Source organism: Centrocercus urophasianus, unplaced genomic scaffold (assembly GCF_019232065.1).
Source record: "Centrocercus urophasianus isolate 14NV4802_14NV808 unplaced genomic scaffold, USGS_Curo_1.0 seq_11, whole genome shotgun sequence".
Lineage (NCBI taxonomy): Eukaryota > Metazoa > Chordata > Aves > Galliformes > Phasianidae > Centrocercus > Centrocercus urophasianus.
The window spans coordinates 4540990-4564069 of NW_024884253.1; the positions used below are offsets into that span (position 1 = coordinate 4540990).

The 23080-nt window shown below is 38.7% G+C and overlaps 1 protein-coding gene across 1 annotated transcript in view; it reads left to right on the forward strand.

Moving 5' to 3' along the window:
- Positions 1 to 23080, forward strand: part of FAM135B (family with sequence similarity 135 member B) — a 120033-nt gene that overhangs the window by 95312 nt on the left and 1641 nt on the right. Inside the window, exons 8-17 of the mRNA XM_042839942.1 lie at positions 3722 to 3771; positions 6573 to 6728; positions 8755 to 8828; positions 12273 to 12427; positions 13504 to 15568; positions 16509 to 16675; positions 17896 to 17987; positions 21150 to 21247; positions 21547 to 21698; positions 22118 to 22228. Coding sequence (XP_042695876.1) covers positions 3722 to 3771; positions 6573 to 6728; positions 8755 to 8828; positions 12273 to 12427; positions 13504 to 15568; positions 16509 to 16675; positions 17896 to 17987; positions 21150 to 21247; positions 21547 to 21698; positions 22118 to 22228 — 3120 coding nt within the window. The remainder of the gene's footprint in view (positions 1 to 3721; positions 3772 to 6572; positions 6729 to 8754; positions 8829 to 12272; positions 12428 to 13503; positions 15569 to 16508; positions 16676 to 17895; positions 17988 to 21149; positions 21248 to 21546; positions 21699 to 22117; positions 22229 to 23080) is intronic.

Genomic DNA, 23080 nt, shown 5'->3' on the forward strand with positions numbered 1-23080 from the left:
CTATCCCTCTGAATAGAATATTAAAATTTAATAGTCTAGTTAAGACATTAAAAATGGAAATTATTGTTTCTCACATTTTGCCAGCTAAAGAAAGATCTCAATCTGTAGTACTATTTGAGAAAAATCACTTGGGATTGGGAAGGGAATTAGTTTTAATTTTTTTTATTATTATTTTTTTATTTTTTTTATGTATGCTATTAGAAAGTTCAACGTCACAAAATCTAGCTACAAGAGTTGGAGAGTTGATATAAATCCTCCCCTTCTTCATAGTTTGTTATGCATTTAATGTGGAGTATCCCTATGTTGGATTCTCTCAGGACTACATCAAAGCAATGCTGCATGTGCTAGGCAAAGTTCTTCACACTTCACAGGGCAATACAGAGATACCTATTACCATTCAGATGTGCAGGACTTATGTTACATGGCCTTGTGTAACATGATATGGAGAACTATTTATTGTACATCATTTGATCAGATGTTCCAGTGGTGAGACAACAACTAAATTGCATTTAGTTGACCAGTTGGCCATAAATCACAGAATGACTGAATGGTTATGTTGGAAGTAACCTCTGGGTCCATCTGTCCAACTTCTGCTCAAGCAGGGATACTCAGAGCAGGGTGGCCAGGACCATGTCCAGGTGGCTTTTGACATTCTCCAAGGAGGAGATTCCCCAGCCTCTGGGCAACCTGTGCCAGGGTTGTGCACGTGCACAGTACAGAAGTTCTTCCTTGTGACTGGGGGAATATCCTGGATTCTGTTTTGTGCCTGCTGCCACTGGGCATCACTGAAAATTTTTTGGCTCTTTGCAGTCTCCCTTCAGATGTTTGTATATACTGACAAATTTCAAAAGCTAGTAAGCAAATTTCTATTAAGAGAGAGAGAATAAAAGCCAAATTCTATCTTTGATGGTGCACGTGAGAAGGAAGGTTCATCGTCTTTAATTAGGTGGGCTCGCATAAATTTCATCATCTCCTTCACCTCCTTCGCTAGACTTGTTTGATTATCCTGATCTTCATCAAGCGTCTCTGATACTGCTACAGGTTTGTCACGGTTAATCAGTTGAGACATTTGCTGCCGCGTTTCATTCAGTTGGTCCGTCACCTTTGAGATAGCGGCTACAGCAGCATGAATGGGGGATAGCAACTGTTGATAGTTTTGGAGCGTAAGAATTAATTCATAAATTAAGGGTGTTCTCTGTTGTTCTTGGTATCTGTCACACGCTGACATTAGTGTAGAGGCATATTTGTCCGGCGCTGTTGTCACGATTTTCTGCCATATCTCAGGCGTTGTCCTCACTTTTTCAGGGTCGCGGTCTTGGCGTGGATGGTTAGGAACAAAGTTAGGGTCATACAACATTTCCACCACACCTATTTCCCTCAAATACTGGATACCCTTTTCAACTGTATCCCATTTTTTCATCGCAATCTTCAAACCGTTTTTGAAGGGATACTTTTCCTTCACGGCTGTTAACACTCGTTCCCAGAGGGAGGCAGCTTCATCCGAACATCGACTAATTCCTCTATCAATAGCTGGATCTCTGGCAATGGCACCTAGCTGGCGAGCTTCATTACCATCCAGAGATAAGCTATGGGCCCCACTGTCCCAACAGCGAACCAACCAGGAAACAAGACTTTCATTCGGGTGCGGTGTAAACTCCTTTCTTGAACCTTGGATTTCAGTCATTTTCAGAGGCCGGCGAGTAGTAATAGAGATTTCCTCTTCATCACTCTCTTCTGCATGTCTCTTAGTTTTCCCTTTTGCCTTTCGCTATGGTGGTGGTTCTGAGGAGGGCCCCTCGCCTGGATCTTCCTCCACCTCCTCCTCCTCCTCTTCTCTTTTTCGTTCAAGACGCGAAGACACTCGTTTCCATTTCTTGCCCTCCACAGGAGCAACTGGTATTGTTACTGGTGTCTCCTGTGATTGATTAGATTTGACTTGGGGATTTTCCCCTTTGGCTTGAACCTCAGCTCGGAAACTCTCTCTCTCCAGAATGGTATTATATAGGGCACGGTAAGCACAAGCCAAACCCCAAATAAGTTGTACCTCCTTAGATTTATGTAAGCCGCATAGTCCCTGACTCAAATACTGGCTTAGTTTCTCAGGATCCCACAGGTGTTCAAGAGTAAAATCCCATGACACTGCGGGTCCCCATGCTTCTAAGACCTTTCCTAAACCTCTCCATATTCCCTGCCAATCATCATTCTCTAGTTTCGGAAGAGACTCCTTTCCCTTAATACGAATGCATAGGAATACATTCAGGAAAATTGATGACACGAACAACAACAACAACATGACTATTAATTCAGGATTCAAAAAACGTTTGACAAACTGAGAAGAAAACCCGGAGACTGGTCTGAACATCGTGTTGTTTGTAAAATTAGCTATTCCATTTGGGATGTAGTTGTTTGTGAAATTAGCCATTCCTTCGGGGATGTAGTTGTTTGTGAAATTAGCCATTCCTTCTGGGATGTAAATGTCAAAATTCAAATCATACCACATTGCAAATAAGTAAAACATAGGTGTCTCCATCAGTGCCCTTAGATAGTTATATACGGATGCAATTCCAAAACACACAAGTGTGAGATGGATTATTGGCCAGTAGGTTGTGACTAACACCATTGCTTTAAATCCTTTACCCAGCACCCCCACGATAACGAGTGGGTTCATCGCTAGTGCTTGCTAAAAAAGGGTTAATGAATTGAAGCTAACAAGAGGAGGAAAAAAAAAAAAGAAAAAAGGCACTACTCAGACTAAGTAATGCTCAAAGTTTACAAATATCCCAGAACACTGGCAGTACGCCTAATCTTTCAAGGTCAGGTTTTCCAGCGCAGAAACCTGAACTACTGATAATGCTCCCTAACGAAGCTCTCTAATAGCAGAGAGAAAAAAAGATTCGTTCTAAAAGCTAAAAAGCATCGAGCCCCACGTTGGGCGCCAAAAATCTGTCACGGAGTTGACCAGATCAATCTATGTTCGTGACAGGGGCGGCAGGCCTCCGCCCTCCCCCCCCACCCCAATCCCACAAAAAATGGGAAGGAAGGAAGGAAGGGAGGAAAAGAACAGCGGCAACAATCTATGGAGGAAAACTTATTTTACTATAGTATTGGAATACAAGATAACACAATATATACAATTTGATTGAAAATGAGATTAATAAATCAGACAAGATGAGAGAGAGAGAGAGAGAGAGTTCCCGGGACCGAGTCAAACCTGAAAAGGTTGGAACGGCTAGGAAAGCACCCTCCAGCACCCACTGCAAGGCAGCAAGAGAGCGCCCCCCCCTACCCGGAAGGGCCAGATCCTGTGACTTCGGTAATGTACAGCGATAGGTACTCGGAATTGGGGCAGTGACACTTCAATGCCCCGTACACTACATGATGTTTTGATGTGGAATACTGAAACCATAAAAAAAAAAAAAAAAAAAAACAAAAACATAGAACCATGACATGTGTCCTGGCAACAACCTTCCAAAATATATACAGGCTTAGTTTTCTAGGTCTCAGAAGCAGAATTTGTACCTGAACCCCTGCAAGTACAAGGTGTATTGTGCATGAACTTGTCCAACTTGAAACTTGTCCACTGACAAAGAATGTCTTATTTATTGTCTTATTTATTGTATGAACAAAAAGTACAGCATTAATGTTTCATATCCACTGTTTCTAAATCTGACCTGTTTCTTTCTCTGTTTTTTGTTGTTGTTGTTGTTGTTTTTTTCTCTAGAGGAACTACCTGTGGAAGATATGTTATCTCAGTTCTGTGCAGAGCTGCAGGTACTGTCTTTAACAGAATCAGTCAGTGCTTTTTTTCAAGTCTATTTTTTAAGTACAGTGAGACAGCACAATCATGTATTGGAGTAGGGAGAAAGGTAATTTGGTGCCAGAAGAAAGTTGCTGGATGTTTGTTTTCCACCAATAATTTCACATAATTTTGATTATTCACTTACATGATGTTTCTGTTACTTTTAACAATTCACCAGCTGGAAGCTTCAGCATCCTTCAGTGAGCTCAGGCAGAATGTCAATAGTATTCACAAAAGTTGATTTGGGGTAGATTGCAATTACAACTTTTGTGCTGACAGGAGAGAATACCCGTTGGCAGATTGTGCAGCCACATTTTTTCAAATAAAAACACCTAAATGTCTAAGGAAGCTTGTGGGAAGAAAAAAGTGATTTTGACACAGCAGTAACTGAATTACTGTCTTGAACTTCTGCAGTTTTGATTTCAAGTGAGACATACGCAGTCATCAAGGGAGCCAGAAAGAAATGCAAATGTCAGTTGATCACTGGACACAATGTTTTATAATCAGAGATTTAATACTTTTGATTTGCTCAGTTTATTAGCAGGAAGACGGCATAGGAAAGAATGACAAAATAACAATTAATGGAGCTGAAACAAAATCAAACTGCATTTGTATTTACACTGCAGTTACAAGCGGTGAGACAGTGTTTTTTAGCCATATGTAAAAAAAAGGACTGAAATAGCAAATTTCTTAATTTCAAATCAGAAATTGGATTATTAGAAATAAATTTGATTTCATCTAAATTTAGAGAAGTGTAAGTTATGGGTCTCTGCTCAACTGGATTGCAGAAATTTAGAAGCCTTTAGGGTATTGGAGGTCAGACAACATAATCTAGAGTCTCCTTGAGACCAGTAGGTTCAAGAAAGTTCATATTAACTTGGCATATATCAGAAAATGTCATGTCTAATTTCTCTGTATTTTCAAATTCCTGTCCAATTCTTGTTCTTGTGTTGACTGGCTTTGCATGGCCATATTTATAAAGCCAGACAGGTTTTTTTTTTTTTGAAATTTCTGGGAACAGAGTAATAACAGATAGGAGAACACAATAGCTAAAACAGCTATATATCTAGAGTGATATAAGAACTTTATTATGGTTTTCATGTATACCATTAAAAATGTTGGCATTAGCATCCCAAAATCACAGCCTTTGATGATTAATGACTGAATTTTAAGAGAATAAGACACAAATGATGAAGCATTGTACAATTGTACATTGTACGTTGTTGGGACACAATAGCACTGACCATCTCTGCAATTAAGTGTAGAAGTCATGTGAACCTCCATACAGTTTTCAGAAGAGTATTGGCCAAGCTTTCTGAGTATTTTGCCTTTAGGAAAATGTGAACTGAAACCATTTCTCTTCAGCAGAAAGTACGAAGGACAGTCATTTATAAAGAAAGAAAATGCTATTAAAACTATAAAGAAGGAAGCCCGTGGGGTTAGTTTCCCATTACCACCGTGTTACCAGGGTCTGGTCCATTTTTTAAATTAAATAAAAACAAAAGAAGAGGAGAAGGTGAATTTTGCCCTGTTTTGTATTTAATCCAAGGACATGGTAGCTATTCAAAACAGGAAAAAATAGAAGGCTCATGTTTTTTTAATTTTGAAAATGATTTTTAAATAGTCAAACATAATAATTTATCCAAAATATTTTCTAAATTTGTTTTGACTAACAGTATTGTTAAAGCCAGACTACACACCACAAAATACACGAACAGAATAGCCAGAGTTGTATTTACTGACCATTTTAACCCATGGGCAATGAGGAATGAAGTCCTTGAGAATTGACCTGCATTGCTAGGATTGCTAGGCTACTGCCCAGCTAGGCAGCTAAACTCTCAGAATGAAAGTACATTGTGCCTCCCTCCCTCCCTTCCTCCCTTCCTTCCTCCCTTCCTCCCTTCCTTCTTTCATTCCTTCCTTCCTTCCTTCGTCTTTGATTTATTATTTCAGCACCATCTGGTGGTTAGTTTGGAATCTGCTTCTTTTTTTTTTTTTTTTTTTTTTGCTTTCTCTTTGTTTTTTTTTTCCTTTTTTTTTTTTTTTTTTTTTTTCCTTTTTTTTTTTTTTTTCTTTCTCTCTTTACTACATCTACAGTAAAGTTTCTGTAAAGATTGAGGCTATTCCCACCTCACATAATCAAGGAATGGAGGTGTTTTGAAGGTCTCTCTGGATCCATCTGATCCAACTCCTGCTCATGCACAGACACTCAGAGCAGGGTGGCCAGGACCTTGTCCTGGTATCTTTTGAAGTTCTCCAAGGAGAAGGCTTTATGGACAATTTGTAGTAGTGCTCCATCACCCACACAGTACAGAAGTGCTTCCTGATGGTCAGAGGGAACCTCCTGTGTTCCAGTTTGTCTCCAGTACCTCCTGTTCTGGTATTGGGCATCACTGACAAAAGCACCACTCTGTCCTTTCTGCACTCCCCATTCAGATATTAAAGGACACTGATGAGGTCCTGAGAGCCTCCTCTTCTGCAAGCTGAACTGTAGCATCTCTCTTAGCCCTTCCCCAAAGGAGAGACGCTCCAATCCCATGATTATCTTTATATTCTTTCTCTCCAGTTGTATAACTAGGGTGTGGGATTTTTTGTTTGTTTTCAGAGAGCAAAAGTTTCACTTACAGGATTTTGGGTAAAATAGCGCTTTAGTAATAATTTTAAGTCAGGAGAACGTTGTTGTTGTTGTTTCTAAAAGGACATCATCTAACATGCTAATTGATTTTCTATCCTGCCACTGTCTTGTTCTCAAAAAGCCCTTTCTTCCCTGCAGCTGTTGAGCAATCCGGAGAAGATAGCAGAGCAGATAAGCAAGGACCTCTCCTGGCTTTGCTCCCACCTTCTGGCCCTGTGGACCCAGTTCCTGGAGGTGGCAACACTTCACCCAGAAGTCACAGCTTATCTGACTCAAGAACATCATATGCTAAGGGTAATGTTAGGAAGTTAAAAGCAAGTTCTGTAATGTTAACCTCCTGAATGATATTAATGGTGTATATGGATGGATATTTCTCTTACTCTTATGCCTTTATGAATATTTAAGGGAGATGAATTGAGTAAGACAAAGACAAGAAAAGAGGATTTAAATATAGATTTCAATTTTTGGAATATCGGAAAAATGTTGCTACTATGGTACCCATAATGTTGTACTAAATGAGTGTACTCTGGACACCAGAATCCAGCAGGAAACATGAGGTGGGTGGAAAGAGAGGTAGAGATACCCCATATTGGTTACTTACGCAGCAATCATAAACATGTTTTAAAAGGCACAAGCACCACAATGACAAATAATCAAAAGATGGGTTTCTTTCAGCTTCTTTCTCAAAGCACAGAATTACACCAAAGGAACACTCTCTTCACTAAGTCACATATAGACAACTAGTTACTGCCTTTCTCCTAGTGAGTTTCACAGCATGAAATATTAATACTCTTCATGTGGAAATTGTTTTTTTTTTTTTTTTTTTGGTAATAAAGAAGGCACAAAAATGATTGCCTTTTGAACTGACTTTGTCAGATTTGCCTATCTGATTAGTGAGCAAGTGCTGTGCCTTCCATGAGGACTTTTTGGTTATTGAATGTACATCACTTTCATCACTTTTCATTTACATCACTTCAGCTGAGCTGAGCTCCTGGGCTGATCTAATCATTAGATTAGGAGCATATAGAAAATGATAGGATTCATCTTGCTTTGCTTCAGATGTCTAGAGTGTAGGTGTTAGCATTCCAGCTTCCATTCCGGTAGTTGTTCAAGTTATCATTGGAGGTCTGGTCAATGGAGTTGAGAGAATGTGAATGACTGCAAAAGGTAGACATAAAATTCAGGAAGATGTGAACAACGTTGAGACTCCCCTCATTATTTTGGCTCAGTCTCCCTTTATTTTGAGAGGTCCAGGATGGCCTCATCAGCCAAAGAACATAACTTGACCCCCAGCTCCAGCAAGGTGAATTTCAGTATCAATGGATGCCTGCTGCTGGCATGACCTGTGACAAATTATGTATCCTCACATACTTCAATTTCTCTCCATGAAAGCTGTGCAATAGTACTTTCCCAGTTATGTAAAGCAGTTTGAGAGCTCCAGATAAAAAAAGTGCAGTATTTTAAAGGGTGTTAGTCCTTCTTTTATTAGAAAAGCCATTTGTTGACATATGGCTGGGATTTATTGATGTGCTGAGATCCTATCATGTGGTTTTCACTGCCATTCTCTGACACTATAATAGAGATGGCTCTTACAGATTTTCATAGTAATGTATAGGCTGCAGCTCAACAGTTCATTACTATGGCACATTATGATGGATTGACTGAAACTGAACACTTATTCCATATCAGACAGCAACACTGAATTTTTTATAGCTTATTTTGCACTCGTCCTCTGCCAGATCTTCAAATCTGTGACTACTTTTTTAATTGATTATCCAATCTACTGTCCTTGAGGAGATCTGAAGAGCTCCAATTTGTATGTATAGTGAAGCAGGCTGATATGTTTCTGCCATGGTAGGGCTTATTCTCTTCTGGGCTGATGTGTAAAACTTCCTTTAGTATCCTGGGAATTGTGACTGATCCCATAGAAAAGATTTGTTCTAATTTATTAACTCACTCCACTGCAGCTATGATTTGTACAGTGGGAAAGGAAGAAGTTTTCCTCATTTTAATATTACAGAGAAAAATGTTAAATTTGACACTTTAAGGAAAGTAGTGAGAAGACACACAAAAGAAAATATCAGTTTACTATCAAGGGACAGTTCTTCCAGCAAAATATGCAACAACACTAACAGCTTTGTAGTAGAATGGAAAAGTAAAGCAGAGTTGAGCTCTTTATTTTCTTTCTGACACCAGAGCAGTGCAAAGCAAATGAAATATTAAGGAATCTAGTCCTGACAGTCTTTGCTCTGCTTTTAGCTTAATTGCACCTGGCACCTTTCACCAGATCTTAGGTTTAACTTCCATGTTTCTTCCCCAGGTAAGGAGATTCTCAGAAGCCTTCTTCTACACTGAACACAATAAACTTGCTGTGCTGACATTCCAGGAAGGCCTGTGAGTAACTGATTGAATCTCTCCTGCCACTGATATAGCTGAAAATATAGTTGCTTAATATATTTTTCTACAAAGAATGAGAGCTTTTCTGCTGTTTATGGGTGGGGCTGTTTTGAGAGAAGTCACCAGGTCTATTCTAGCTCCGTATAGTAAACCCATTGAAAGCAACGTCCAAAGTAAGATGATGCTTCAGAGATGACTATTTCTGAAACTCTTATGATTCATATAAGAGAGTTCTTTTTCTTACTCCCCCTCTCACATTACTTTCAGATTCAGGGAATGACTAAAACACTGTAGCAAGAGCATTCTACTGATAGGATGTAGGAGATCCTCTTTCCCTTGTCATTTCCCAGTTGGATGCATGTATCTTAGAGCTTATCTACAACACCACCACCAATATCAGGGCAGACAAAAACATCTTTTATGTCTTTGTTCAATTAAATTCATAAACTTCCTCTACCAGATTTAATAATGGAAATCTTAATAGAAGGTAACTGTTGGAAAATAACAAGAAAATAACATTTTTGAGTTTGTTTTCCACTCTTCCTTGTAGTATATTTGGGTGTAGGCATTCATGAATTTATTCAGATACTTTGTCTATCCCTACTTTCCATAGCAGTGAAGGTCTATAACTGTAGAATCTTGATTTATTATATGGTCAGTGCAAAGATGCATTCACTGGATCCAGCACCAAATGAGGACAACCACCACAGCAGCTAGAGGAAGTGAAAGATTGATGTGAGCTCAGGGTTGATAATTAATCGATTAAGAATCATAGAATCATATAATGATTAAGGTTGGAAAAAACCTCATCTAGTCCAACCAAGAATCAACAGTGCAAAACAATCTGGGAAAATAAACGTTGCACTGGGCTGCATTTGCAAGCATATGCTATGAAACATGAACAAGATAATTACTTCCTTCTGCTTGACACCTCTTACTGCCTATAAAGCCATATGCACAGCATGGGTAATGCTCATGACTCAAACTCTGAAGGCAGAGTTCAAGGAAAGCTCTGCAGATTTGAATTTTAAAACAATGAGGGATGTCCAGATGATATCTGCTTGAACACAGGAGGACTATAGCATTACTGAAACAGAAACCTTTCAGAAGTGGCTAAAAGGCCATGATGGCCAATCCTGTCATGATGATAGGGCTAAAGTGAGACATTTGTTTCCAACCAAGAGCAAAGTAGAACATGACTTTCTCAGAGCTATCACTGGAAACATTAAGACCTATTTGGTACTGGAGGAAAGCTGTGTGGCTTCATCAGTGAACTGGTTATACCAGGCTACCTTGTTCTGCCAAATTAGAGCAGAGTCATGGCTGCAAGGGCCCAACTATGATCACTTAGTCCTCATTAAGTCATGTTTTAAGTGAGATGTGTACAAGAAAAGCCCCATGTCAGGACCCTGTTGTTAGGGCAAATATCATTCATGGCCTTATCTAAGCAAACACAACTCTGCACAGGGGGAAGCCTAATTGCGTGAAGTGCTTTTATTTCTCCAAACAACCATAGAGCTAACCCTTTCCTGTAGATAAGCATAATTTTTCCTCAGTGACTATCGAGGTGAGAGAGTACAAAAAATAAAATAATTTAGCAAATGCTAAATATTGGTCAATTGCAGTAAATTTCATTAATTGGTCTATACAGGCTTCATGTCAGAATCCTGTTTTCTTTTTGGTTGGGCTATGTGGTGCAATTAGCAAAGCAGAATAATTCTCTGGTAGAAAGGCTGCCAGAGTATTATTACTGGGAGTGCCAGCAGGGGTTTTTATTGGGTTCAGAGAGGTTCCATATGAAGTCAACTCTCAGTGTGCCAGATACTATACAAACACTTCAAATATTGGTATTGGTAATAGGTGAACGGTTGGACTGGATGATCTTTAGGTCTTTTCCAACCTTGGTGATTCTGTGATTCTATGACATATGAACATAGTTTTTCCCCAATTCTGTCTTTCTTGTGGCCAGAAAAAAATTGTTTTTGCCTCCCATAATGTTGTTGTAAGTCCCTTGAATCACAGAATCGTATAATTATTTGAACTGGAAGAGATTTTTAGAGACCATCTGATCCAAATTTCCTGCAATAGACAGGGACATCTACAGATACATCAGGTTTCTCAGAGCCCTGTCCAGCCTGACCTGTGTTAGGCCATGCCTACATGCAGGGCAGTATTTTACTACTCAAGTACAACAAGAAATACTGTTTCAAATGGACTGGGTAACACACAAGATGGCAGGTGGCACAGTCTCCCAATACTTCACAGAGAAAATTATTGGTATTAATGGTATTAATTCATTTTTCTTGTGCCAGAAACTGGTCTCAGAGAACATTTATAATTTTTACATATTGCCTTTAGTATAAATGCTGGTGCTATTTATTAGTGTCAATAAGAACTTAATTATGGCGCAAAGTTTCAATTCCAAATACCCAGATATTAATGCAAACAGGAATAAGCATTTAGATGTTTGTGACTTTTCCCTGAGTCATGTTTTAGCAACCAGTGACTCGCTTATCTCTGACGAAAAAATATCTGGTAAGAGCAATGATGGTCAACACCAATTGTGTTCTAAAGAAGCCCATATGATGGCTTGCACAATTTTTTTTTTTGTCTGGTTGTAGGAATTTTCCATGCTGGCATGAGGGCAGATCAACTGAATTACAAATCTTTTATCTGAGTAATTCTTCATATAAAGAATGTTTCTTCTAGTTAACTAGCACATGATGATTACCTAGCTCCTACCATTGATAATCTGAAAAATTGCCAAAATGCAATCCTGACTCCATTCTTTGCCAGGCCCACACCCCTCAGGATCACAAACTCAGCCAAGGCATGGTTGCTCAAGCTCAAGCTGCCTCCAGTCTTAATGCCTTTAACTATACCCTCTGCATTTGTGAGCACCAGATCCAGTAACACTTCACCTGTGGTTGGTCAGTCTGTCCAATATCCAATCCAGAAAGTTATCATCAATGAACTCCAGGAGTCTCTTGGATGGCTTGCAGCTCACTGTGTTGTTTTCTCAGTACATATCTGAGTGGTTGTAATTCTCCATCAGGACAAAAGCCTGTGAGAACAGCACTTCTTGCAGCTGAAGCAAGAAGAACTTGACAACAGGCTCCCCTTGGTCAGTTTGCCTGTAGCAGACCCTGACCACCAGCTGTCCTTTATTGGTCTCATCCCTAATCTTAACCCCCATGCTCTCAACCTGTTCCTGGCTGTTTCTCAGAGGGATCTCCTTGCAGTCCATCTAATTCTTGATTTGGAAGGCAACCCCTCAACTTTTCCTACCTTGCCTGTCCATTCTAAAAAGCTTATAGTCCACAATGATATCAATTGAAAAGCACTATTACTAACTGCCTTTGCTGCCTGGCTTGCAGGAGTGACTGATAAACAGCACGTTAACCATTCAAACACTCAATTTCTTTTGCATTTTGCTGCCAGGATCCAAAGTCATGCGCAGATTTCTACAGAAATTCGTAATTCAGAGTACTTTACCAGCATGCCCCCGCTGCCAGCAGAATGCCTAGACATCGATGGGGACTGGAACACACTTCCTGTTATTTTTGAAGATAGGTACATGGATTTGCCTTGCAAAGGTGAGTGAAACACCCTGAGAACAGCCTCATGAGACAGCTGGACTGGAGAAGTTGACTTTCCTAGCCCAAGGTATTTGATGTCACCTATCTTGAACTGGCTCTTCCTAGGATGAGAGCATAATCCTCTACAAAATAGAGCTGAAGTCATATTATTATTTTTTTTAATATTGGACTTTAGATTATTTACTGTAACTTCACACTTTTTTTCATTTAACAGAATGTTTAGTTGAAAGGGCTGGAAGCAAAATACAGAAAGAAAAAAAATTGGATTTTTGTTACGGTAACAAACAGCGCAACAAATTTCATACCCAGAGTGACATCTAGTGTTAAGAAAAGTCAGAACTAAAAGCCTTACAATTTCTATGAAGACCAACACTGTCCCCAAAAGGCAGTATTGCTTTTCTTAAAAATAATTTCCCCTGGAGTGCCTAGGTGATTTTTTATTAAGATTTTTCATTAAGAAAATATTTAGTTCTGCAACGCTGAAGTACAACCTTTTAGTCTTTGCTTCCTTTTTCTTTTTAAGCAACTATTAAGATTAGCAGAGAGGTAATACATATTAATGCCATAAGTGACCATGGTCCAGTAAATATGGCTTGTTATTCAGAATTTCCACTCTTCCAGAGCTATCAAATTACCTCAAAAAATTGAGGTAATTTTGACAGTCATAATTACTAATGTTTAAGCCATTAAACTGTGTAATAAGCTAATTCACAAGCAAGATCAACACTACATATAATGTGGTACAACAGGAGGAACGTGAAGTGCCAGTTCTGGTTGGTTTATCAGTGCTAGAAACTAGCAGTTTAGATATTATCAATAAAATATAGTTCCCTCTGTACAATTCTGTATTTTTGGCCTAATTTTAACTTGTTTACTGATTATAATACCAGTTAAATGAACTCTGGCATTTGCATTTGTAATATATTTCTAATGTAGAGATAATTTATATAGTATAATTATACATACTTTTCTAGGCCTTATAATCACTGTTCCAAGTCCCATATCATACTGGGGTAGTATACTGTGCTGAGTGGAAGTTGCAGATACAAATTCTTTTTTTTTCTTTCTTTCAGACCAGAATTTGGATACTTTCCCAGATTTTGAGGCTCTTGCCAATACTCAAATTGATACAATACACGAGAAGGAAAATCTTGCATCAAATGATGACACTGTAGAAATGAAAGGAGACTTTGGGAAAGGTACTTTGCTAATACACACAGACAGGATAAATGGGAATCCTTGCTTGTATAGTGATTCCAAAGGTGCTGCTTTCGCAGCCAAGGGTATAAACCAGCACTCCACATCTCAGGTATGTACAGCAAACAAAGAAGGCCAAAGGATACCTGAAAACATTTATGTTTCAAGTAAGGAAACTACTTCTGTCTCAGAGCTAAGCAATACAGAATGCATATCAGAGGAGTCTAAAACATGCAAGGAAGTTTTATTAAAAGACAATAGGCATTCAGTGGCTATTACCACTGAAGAGAAGAAATCTAGCAATAAGGGTGCCCATAAAAGTGAGCCCGTGTTGATTGTCAGTGCTCAGATTGAGTGCGGAGCGTGTGGAACTGATGGCTTGGAAGGCAGGACTGAAATACATAAAATGGCTGAATCTGGTCATCCTGAGAATAATTTCAGTTCTGAGCTTGCATTGAGTGAATTCATCAGGCTTGAAAGAACACCAGATGCAGATAGCAAGCCTCTGCAGCCTGTTTTGAAAGCTTTGCCCTCTCACAGCTTGGAGGTGAAGTTGTTCACGAAGGAGCAACGAACTGAAGAGTGTGAAGAATTTACCCTGATGTCAGGGGTCATAAAGAGATCCTCCTCTATTATATCAGATTCGGGCATCGAAAGTGAACCAAGTTCAGTGGCGTGGTCCGATGCTCGGAGCCGGGCTCTGGAACTGCCCAGTGATCGAGAGATCCTGCACCACTTGGTACGGAGACATGCCATCCACCGGAATTCCCTGGAGGGTGGGCACACAGAAAGCAATACCAGCCTGCCCAGCGGGATACAAGCATCTCTCACATCCATTAGTTCTTTGCCCTTTGAGGAAGAAGAGAGAGAAGTGGAGCTTACCAAACTGACTAAATCTGTCTCAGCTCCTCAGATCAGTAGCCCAGAGGAGCCTTTGGAGGAGGTGGACATATCTAAACACATTGAAGCAACCTCACGAGACTCAGGAGGATATTTAAAAAGCTGCAGGGAAACAGAGAATGGAGATGGTCAACTAATGATGGATTTTTCTGTGTGTCAGCTCACCACTGAAAGTGGGCAACCAGAACTAAGAGGACCTCCCAAACTCTCTGCCAAAAACAGTAATGACAACCTAGAACTACAAAAGGAGGAGGCAAAGGAAGATTTCTCAGAGACTTACTGTAGTTTGGAATGTGCAAAACCACCTGCATGTAATCCTCTCAGAGATAATGACTCTGAATGTCAATCACTGGAAAACAATGATGAGTGCAGCTTAAAAACACCAAGGGCTAATAATTACTTGGACAAAAGTATAGGCAAGTTTGATAAGTACATTACAGATCCAAAGGATACATCTAAGCCGGACAGCTTAAAAATAGAACAAGACTTGTATATCAATGTGAGAAAAACAGGAGAGGACAGTTTCTCACAAAGCATAAAGCTGGTACCACATATTTGTAATCCTGTTTCAGGTCCTTCAGAGACTTCAACAGAATTTGGCTCAATGCAAGGAGAATGCAATAGCTTTCTTGCTGATGAGAGCCTGCTGGTGTATGCAGAAATGCAGGGGTTACAGGAAATTGAGCTCAACGACTCACCTGCCTCAGCAGATCCTGCTGCAGAATCCTGCCAGGACAAATATCCTCAGGAACTTGACAACCAAGGGCAGAAACTTGTAGCTAATGGCACTGGGTTTCACTCGGTTACAATGGATGGGGTAGCACTGGAAAGCAGAAAGACTGTTGATGTAGTTAACCTCTCTGTCTCTTGCACGGCCACATGTCTTCCCTTTTCTTCTGTGCTCAAAGAGACCCCTGCGATGGTTGGCTTCTCTGCAAAGCAGGCTGCATTTCCCATCACACGTCAGCCTCTGGGCTCTTTTGGAGTTGTTTCTTCCCATTCAAATGAGGTGGATGAAGAAGCCAATGAAAGGATGCTGAAGTAAGAATGTCTGATTAATTAATCAATGTTGCTGTCATGTCATGACACCTTGAAAAAGTTCAGGGCCCTAATATGGAAATGGGTTGTGGCGAGGGGAATATCAGCCTTTTCTATCAGGAAACAGCAATAGGACATGAGGTAATGGCCTCAATTTGTGCCAGGGGATGTTCAGGTCAGATATTGGGAAGAATTTCTTCTCAGAAAGAGTGGTGAGGTATTGGAACAGGTTGCCCAGGGAGATGGTAGAGTCACTTTCCCTGGATGTATTTAAAGAAAAGATTGATGTAATAGTTACGGACATGGTTTAGCGGGCAATATTGGTAGTACGTGACCAGTTGGACTAGAGATCTTAAAGGTCTTTTCCAACCTTAATGATTCTGTGATAATGAAAACTTGTATTCAGAGACAGTTGCTACCTGAGAAATTACAGTCTAAGTAATCCAAATAGACATATGATTTATACATAATAAATAGTCTAAGCAGACAGGAGACACAGAAACACAGAGATACCCAAGATCTTCAGAGAATTTAGGTCCTTAAACCTCATGGAAATGAGTGAGATTTGGGTGTGCATATAGTCTTTAAGATTTTGCCCATCATTATGAAGTCATGGTTACCCAGACATGAGTATTGATCCTATATAATTGTAGTGCCATAGCTTGTTTTTCTTTTCTGCTTAATTTTAACGATTAACTAAGCAATGAAAGGGGATCACAGCTGGGTTGTAGGGCATTAGCTTCAGTTTCTGAAACTAGAAAATGGGAGAATGGACATTCAGGGTACCTGGAGAACAGACTCTTTTTTCCCCCTGCTCTCTCTTAGCCTATTATCTTCTCTACATCCTGATTTCTCCCAATCAGAATAGAACCTTGTCATTTCTAGTTTGAGAGTTGGCTGTTGAATACCCAGTTCTACTGTGATTAATTAATGTATTCTCCAGTTTTTATCAGGCCAAAGAAAAATTTAAAAAAGAAATGAAGATTGAAGGATTTCTGTACAGTGACTTATCTGTACTAGCTTCTGATATCCCATATTTTCCACCAGAGGAAGAGGAAGAAAATTTGGAAGATGGAATTCACCTGGTTGTCTGTGTCCATGGATTGGATGGTAAGACCTGCTGTGTGCAAGAGTCATTCTGGTGTAAGCAACAGTGAAAAATGCAGATCTACAGGAAGTGTGAAAGAACAGAGTCTAACGAAAACATTTATCATAGAGTTTAGTTTTTACGTTATTATAATAAAGAAATTCTAGGAGAATATTAAATATTTAACAAATGAGTACTGCAGCATATTTTTGTCTGTTTAGGCAGAATTCTGCACCAAATTACGTCAGTCCTTCAGTGTACAGTATATTACAGGAACTCTTCATGTCTTTTTGGAGATATCTGGTTGTTTAGCCAGTTGTTTATCTGGTTGTTTATGCCACCAGGATGAAAACATTATTTAACAAAGTATACCAATGTTGTAGGAAAGATTTTTGCTGGCTTTAGAATGTTGAAGAATAATCCATATTCACTGCAGTGGAAGGCTGACCTGGAATATTTTGAATGGATACTTTTTAAGCTGAAAATGGATATGTTAAAGTTGATACTTTTCTTAAAGTTATTGGTTTCAGTGGGCTAGGTGAAGGTGTTAATCTTGAGACTACAAAGAAGGAGGGACCGAGCCTCAGAAGTGTGAAATTCTTCCTGTCTTATTCAGGCATTGTTTGCCATTTAGTATCCCAATGGCAGTAATGTGTTTCTCATAAAAGTCCATACTTTTCCAGCAAAATAGCAGAATACCCCTAGTCTAGTATGAAATTGGAGCATTTTGGTCATCTTCCAAAATGTTATAAGACCGCATTTCAGAACCAGGTCTAATTGCAAGTATAGAGAGGCAGGCTATTCTGCATGTTATTATCCATCCTTATACCCAAACCACAGGTGCAAATGACCCCTGAAGGTCTATAGTGCACCTGGTATTATCACTTGGTGCAAACTGGAAGGGACAAATATCTGCCTTTTCATGACCCTTTGTCTTATCTACCCAGTCAGAAAATAGGGGACTAAGTTATTCTGAGCTCAATCTTTGCCCTGTCCTCCATACTGTGCAGCTCATGTAATGCCCAAAAGCAGAAGGTGAGGTCCAGCCTTCCTTGCACAGATGTCAACATTCTTTCTCTCCCATTGTTTCAATGCATGATCCTATGGTGTGGTAAGCTGTCATGGCAGCACTTAGCAAGAGCTTCCTGGTGCAAAGGTGTATTAGAAGACAAACGCATTGAATCAAGTCTCAATTATTTTTTTTCTGTCAAATTACATCTTATAAAGTGTCATTCATTTCTAGGTAACAGTGCAGATCTACGGCTGGTAAAGACTTTTATAGAACTGGGACTCCCTAGTGGAAAACTGGACTTCCTAATGTCTGAAAGAAATCAGGTAGTACAGAGCTAAATTTTGTCTTCCATTAGATCTCCTACAAGCTGTTGGTGTTGCTTCAGGAAGGCTTTCACAAGCTGGATTAAGCAGTAGAACTGGGGAATTCAATGAGTTTTAGTAGGATTGAGCTCAAATACCTGTTCTTGTGTAAAATGGTTAGATTGAACCCATTCAGAAATATCTAGAGCATTGAGGTCAAAAGCAATTAGGTTATTACTTAAAAGACTAGAACTTACACAAAGAAAATTGATTTGTCTTGTGAGTTTGAAACCTTTCAACCTCTGCCTGTTGGATGCTGAGTGACACAACACCAACAGAAAGCAGCATGTTTAATGATGTTAAATTCTCTGTAGGATGTAAAATATATCCAGAAGGTGTTGTCCGCTTCTTTTGGTGCATCAACCATTATTTCACCTGTTAGAATTTTTGTGAGATTTATATTCTTAAATGATAAAGAAATGTCTTTCAGGAAAATTCACTGCCAGTCCAAGCAGAGCAACAAAAATGAATTCAACACTCTGCTTTGCAGTGAACTCATATTTATGAAACAGAGGCCTACACTTATTCATAAGATAAGGATTTCCAGTGCTGAATCAGAAACATTATTATGATTTAAGATCAGTTCATAATCTTGAGTCAAAACTTTCCACCCTTTACTCAATAGCTTTTATACTTACAAGTGAGTAGTTGGTGTTGGTCTATGAATTTGCCACCTTCAATGAACATCTCACTAGCTCTTACAGAACCTCTACTTACCATTATCCTGAGGTCATAATTGGAACTTTCAATCCTATAGTGTGGAAAGATGAGAAAGTTCCTATAGCACTGGAAATAGAATGGGTTTTGGCTTCTTTTTTTTTTTTTTTTTAATTTAAATTATAATTGATTCTTTAAAGTATCCAGTCACCTTTTTTCCCTTCTCTGGGGACCATTCTGAAAATGATCCACAAAACCAAATGTTTAGCTGAATTTTCCTTAAGAGAGGAGAAGGCAAGCCACCTTTTTTAGGCAGTCCTCTAATTGACAAGCTCAGTCAGGCTGAGATACTGAAGATACTGAAGGACAGATATATAACCTGGTGAAATATGACTTTTGATGTGTTTTAGTTGTGATTAATGTCCAAGCTGGTATTTTTCCACTTTTAAACAACCTGAAAGATTTGGGATGATGAGCCTGAGAAGAAATCATTAATTAACAATGCAGACTAAACAAACAGGCAGGAGGTTAGTGGACTGTTTGTAGTTTATGTAAACTTTTATTTTAATGCAGTATTGCAAAGTGAATATGCTTATGTTTTCTTTTGCCAGAGCTGCAATTAGCAAGATGGGTTGTGTCACAAAAGCATTAATTACTAGATATGTTTGCTCTGAATAGCTGTTCCAATATTTGATGATTGTTTCTGTGGCAACTTGTTAGTTATTTGATTTAGAGTCCTGTTGATTTGCCAGATGACACAGTTCTGAATAAGATTTGCCTGTAAATGTGTAGATCAAACAATATACTGTTGTTTGTTTTTTTTTTTTTTGTATCACAATTGCCACTATTGTTGGCATCAACAAATTGTCTCTCTCTCTGGCACTCATTCTCTTACTGATATTGTTGAATAACAAACACACAACATTCACACAACATTTATTAAATGACATAATAATTTTGTGATCACATCCTTATCACCCATATCAGCCATGTATGTGTAACGCATGTAGATTGCTCTGAAAGTAATGCTTCCTATTTATTTTCATGGAAACTATAACAGATACAAAGAACACGATTATGCTATTTGATAGACCAAATTCTCAGGTACAAAACAGTATTTTTCTTTACAATCACCAGCATAGCTATGCATTTTCACCAGCGATGAACAGAAGCCTGCATACTGTGCCTACAAAAATGTGCAACAGCAGAGGTGACCTGCTGTCACCACTTCTGAAACATGGCACCCACAGACTCACTGTGTTCACATCCACTGTTTATTCTCCATAAACAATCAGTAAGCATCCATGAATATCAGTGGGTGCCATTTTTTCCACATGAAGGAAATCAGTGCTTCATAGACACTTACTTCCACGTCAGGCCCCATTTTATCAGACTGCCTCTCTGCTGCCATTTGTCACAGCAATAAAATGTAGCAGAACATTGGCTGGAAGGTTCAACCTCTACTACCGTATCACCAACATCTGCCTCTGATACTGTGGGCCAACATAATAAGATAGGAAGCATTAATTTCAGAACCAAACTTCTATATTATGTAAATTATTTTATCATAGTAATCTGTTCAATTCTAAATATCAAAAGCTTTTATTTTGTTGTGTAGAATATCGCTCAGAGGCTGAGAATTAGCAATTCCCACCACTATTAAGTGAGGCCATTTCAAGCCTTAATTATGAATCAGAAATCACAGAATCACCTAATTGTAGGGTTTGGAAGAGACCTCTAGAGATCATCGAGTCCAAGCCTCCTGCAAAGCAGGTCCCCTACAGCAGGCTGCACAGGTAGACATTCAGGCGGGTTATGAATATTTCCAGAGAAGGAGAAATCACTCAGCCTGATATTGTTAGACTTACTGTTAATAAATTATAGGCCCAGGTTAATATTATCATGCCTAAGGTAGAGGCAATGTCATTGGAGAAAACAGAAGCAACCACAGTGATTTTAACACCTTAAAATACTGTCTTCTACAGTGTCAGGAAAAGTACAGGAAGTGTAGGATTGATCTTGTTTGAAATTTAATACTCATGTTATGTGTCTGAAGCTAGGAACACAATATAGGGTCAATTAAACTCTGACAAAAGATTTTGCCTTACCTCACCTGAGAGCTCAGTGAAGACAGTGAATTTCCACATGGACTGTACAAACAGCCATGTGATCGATAGTAACCAGTTGTTCCTGATGATGTGAAAAATACTTGAGTAAGTTTGCAATGTCGCCTGGAATATTTTTGTAATAAACTGAAAGTGAAATTTCACGATTGTTTTCAAAGAGCTTAAATTTTTAGAAGGTCAGGAGAATGAGAAAAATTCTGACCCCACTGAGCATTCACATAGAAAATTTAGAATAGTTATTACTTTTGTGCTTATGATTTATTTTGAAAATGACAATAGCCTGGGATATACGTACACTGCAATAGTTTTTGATTCACTTTCTCAAACCTTTTTTCACCAGACTGATACTTTTGCTGATTTTGATACAATGACCGACCGATTGTTGGATGAAATTATTCAGCATATTCAGTTGTATAACCTCTCCATATCCCGGATAAGGTAAGCATTCTTACTGAATTGTCTGTAGCTATCTGTGGCTGTGAGCATCGTTCAGTGAAATTAGCTTTTCCAAAACTGTCCTATGTCAAAAGCCATTGAGGTCAGTGAGCTGAATTTTTACATTGTAATAGATGGTAGAGAGTAGTGAGGCTGAACGAAATATAAAATGACAGCTAAATGGTGGTACTAAACGCCCAGATAGAGGCCAATTGAGAGCAATTTATGTTTCCCTTATACTTAATTTAAATATCATATGTATGGTTTTTTTTGTATTTATATTATTCTGTCTTTCCCAACAGTTTTATTGGGCATTCCCTTGGTAATGTCATCATCCGATCTGTACTAACTCGCCCCAGGTTTCGCTATTACCTCAACAAGTTGCATACCTTCCTGTCCCTCTCTGGGCCTCACCTTGGAACCCTTTACAACAACAGTACTTTGGTTAGTACAGGTAAGAGTTAATGGGAGGGCACCTACTGCATGTCTAAGACTGCTTCTTGGAAAATCCATAGGTGTTAAGCAACGAAAGAAGAACTTGCTTCCTCTGTGTTCTTCCACTTCTCTTTATACTGACAGTAAATAGAGGCATTTCCAAAGCTGAAGAAAACATAGTAGTGCGAGAGCTGAATGTCTCAGTGTTTAGCCTTCCTGGATGTTTAAGTTGTCACAACACTGGACAGTCCAAATGAGACATCTAGACTTTTCTCCTTGTTTATTAGCAATTCAAGAGGAAACAAAGACATAAAATAAGTAGTTAAAGTGCTAACCTTACTGAATTCACTTTGAGTTTATTATTAAAGGCACATATCTTTAATCCCTTTTGTTGATAATTAGCAAAAAGGTAAAAATATAGTCAAATTTCCATTGCAGGTCTATGGCTCATGCAGAAATTGAAAAAATCAGGGTCACTTTTGCAGTTGACCTTCAGGGACAATGCAGATCTGCGCAAGTGTTTCCTTTACCAGCTCAGCCAAAAAACAGGTGAGTGAGGCTTAATGTAATTGTGCAGATGTTGGGAGTTATTCCAAAGGATTCTGCTAGATTGCCGTCTCCTAGGAGGATTAAAAAATATGTATGCTATTACTGATCTTTCTTTAAATGTTCTGGCTTTTGAGAAGGGCAACTTTTTCTAATATTAATATCTGTTTTATTTGTGCCTTTTTTTCTGCACAGTTTTAAATGAATATAGTTGCCAAACAGTTAGTGCCCAATTAAAGCCTCCATGATGAAGCAAGCCTGCACCTAACTTCATATTCTTCAAGCAAGAAATAACAGGCCACAATCATTTAATTCATTTTAATAGATGCAAATCATTTTTTCTTCTTTTTTTATTATTTTTAAAATTTAATATCTCTTAGCTCTAAGAAATAGATGCTGTGAGATGAAGAGCAAATTTTATCCATAATTGCAAGGTGAAGATTCTAATCAATCACTGTTTGAAACCAAGACAGTTCTTGCTTTTTTTTTTTTTTTTTTTTTTGGTTATTGTTGATATATAATTAACCTATATGCACACTGGTAAGTATTAAATAGCTCACAAAAGGAGGATAAATAGTTTTAAAGCTATTCTTATGAATTTTAGTTTGTGCTTTGTGTTTTAATTGTTCTTTAACTTTAACTATTTTGCACTATAGATTTTAAAGTATTATTTAACATGAATTTTTGTTTGTACTGATCATCATTGTGCTGGACCAGAGAAGTTGTGGATGACCCATCTCTGGAAGCGTTCAAGGCCAGATTGGACTGTACCCTTGGCAGCCTGATCTAGAGTCTGTTTTAGTGGTTGGCAACCTTGTCTGGAGCAAGGGGGTTGGAATGGCTTCTATGATTCCA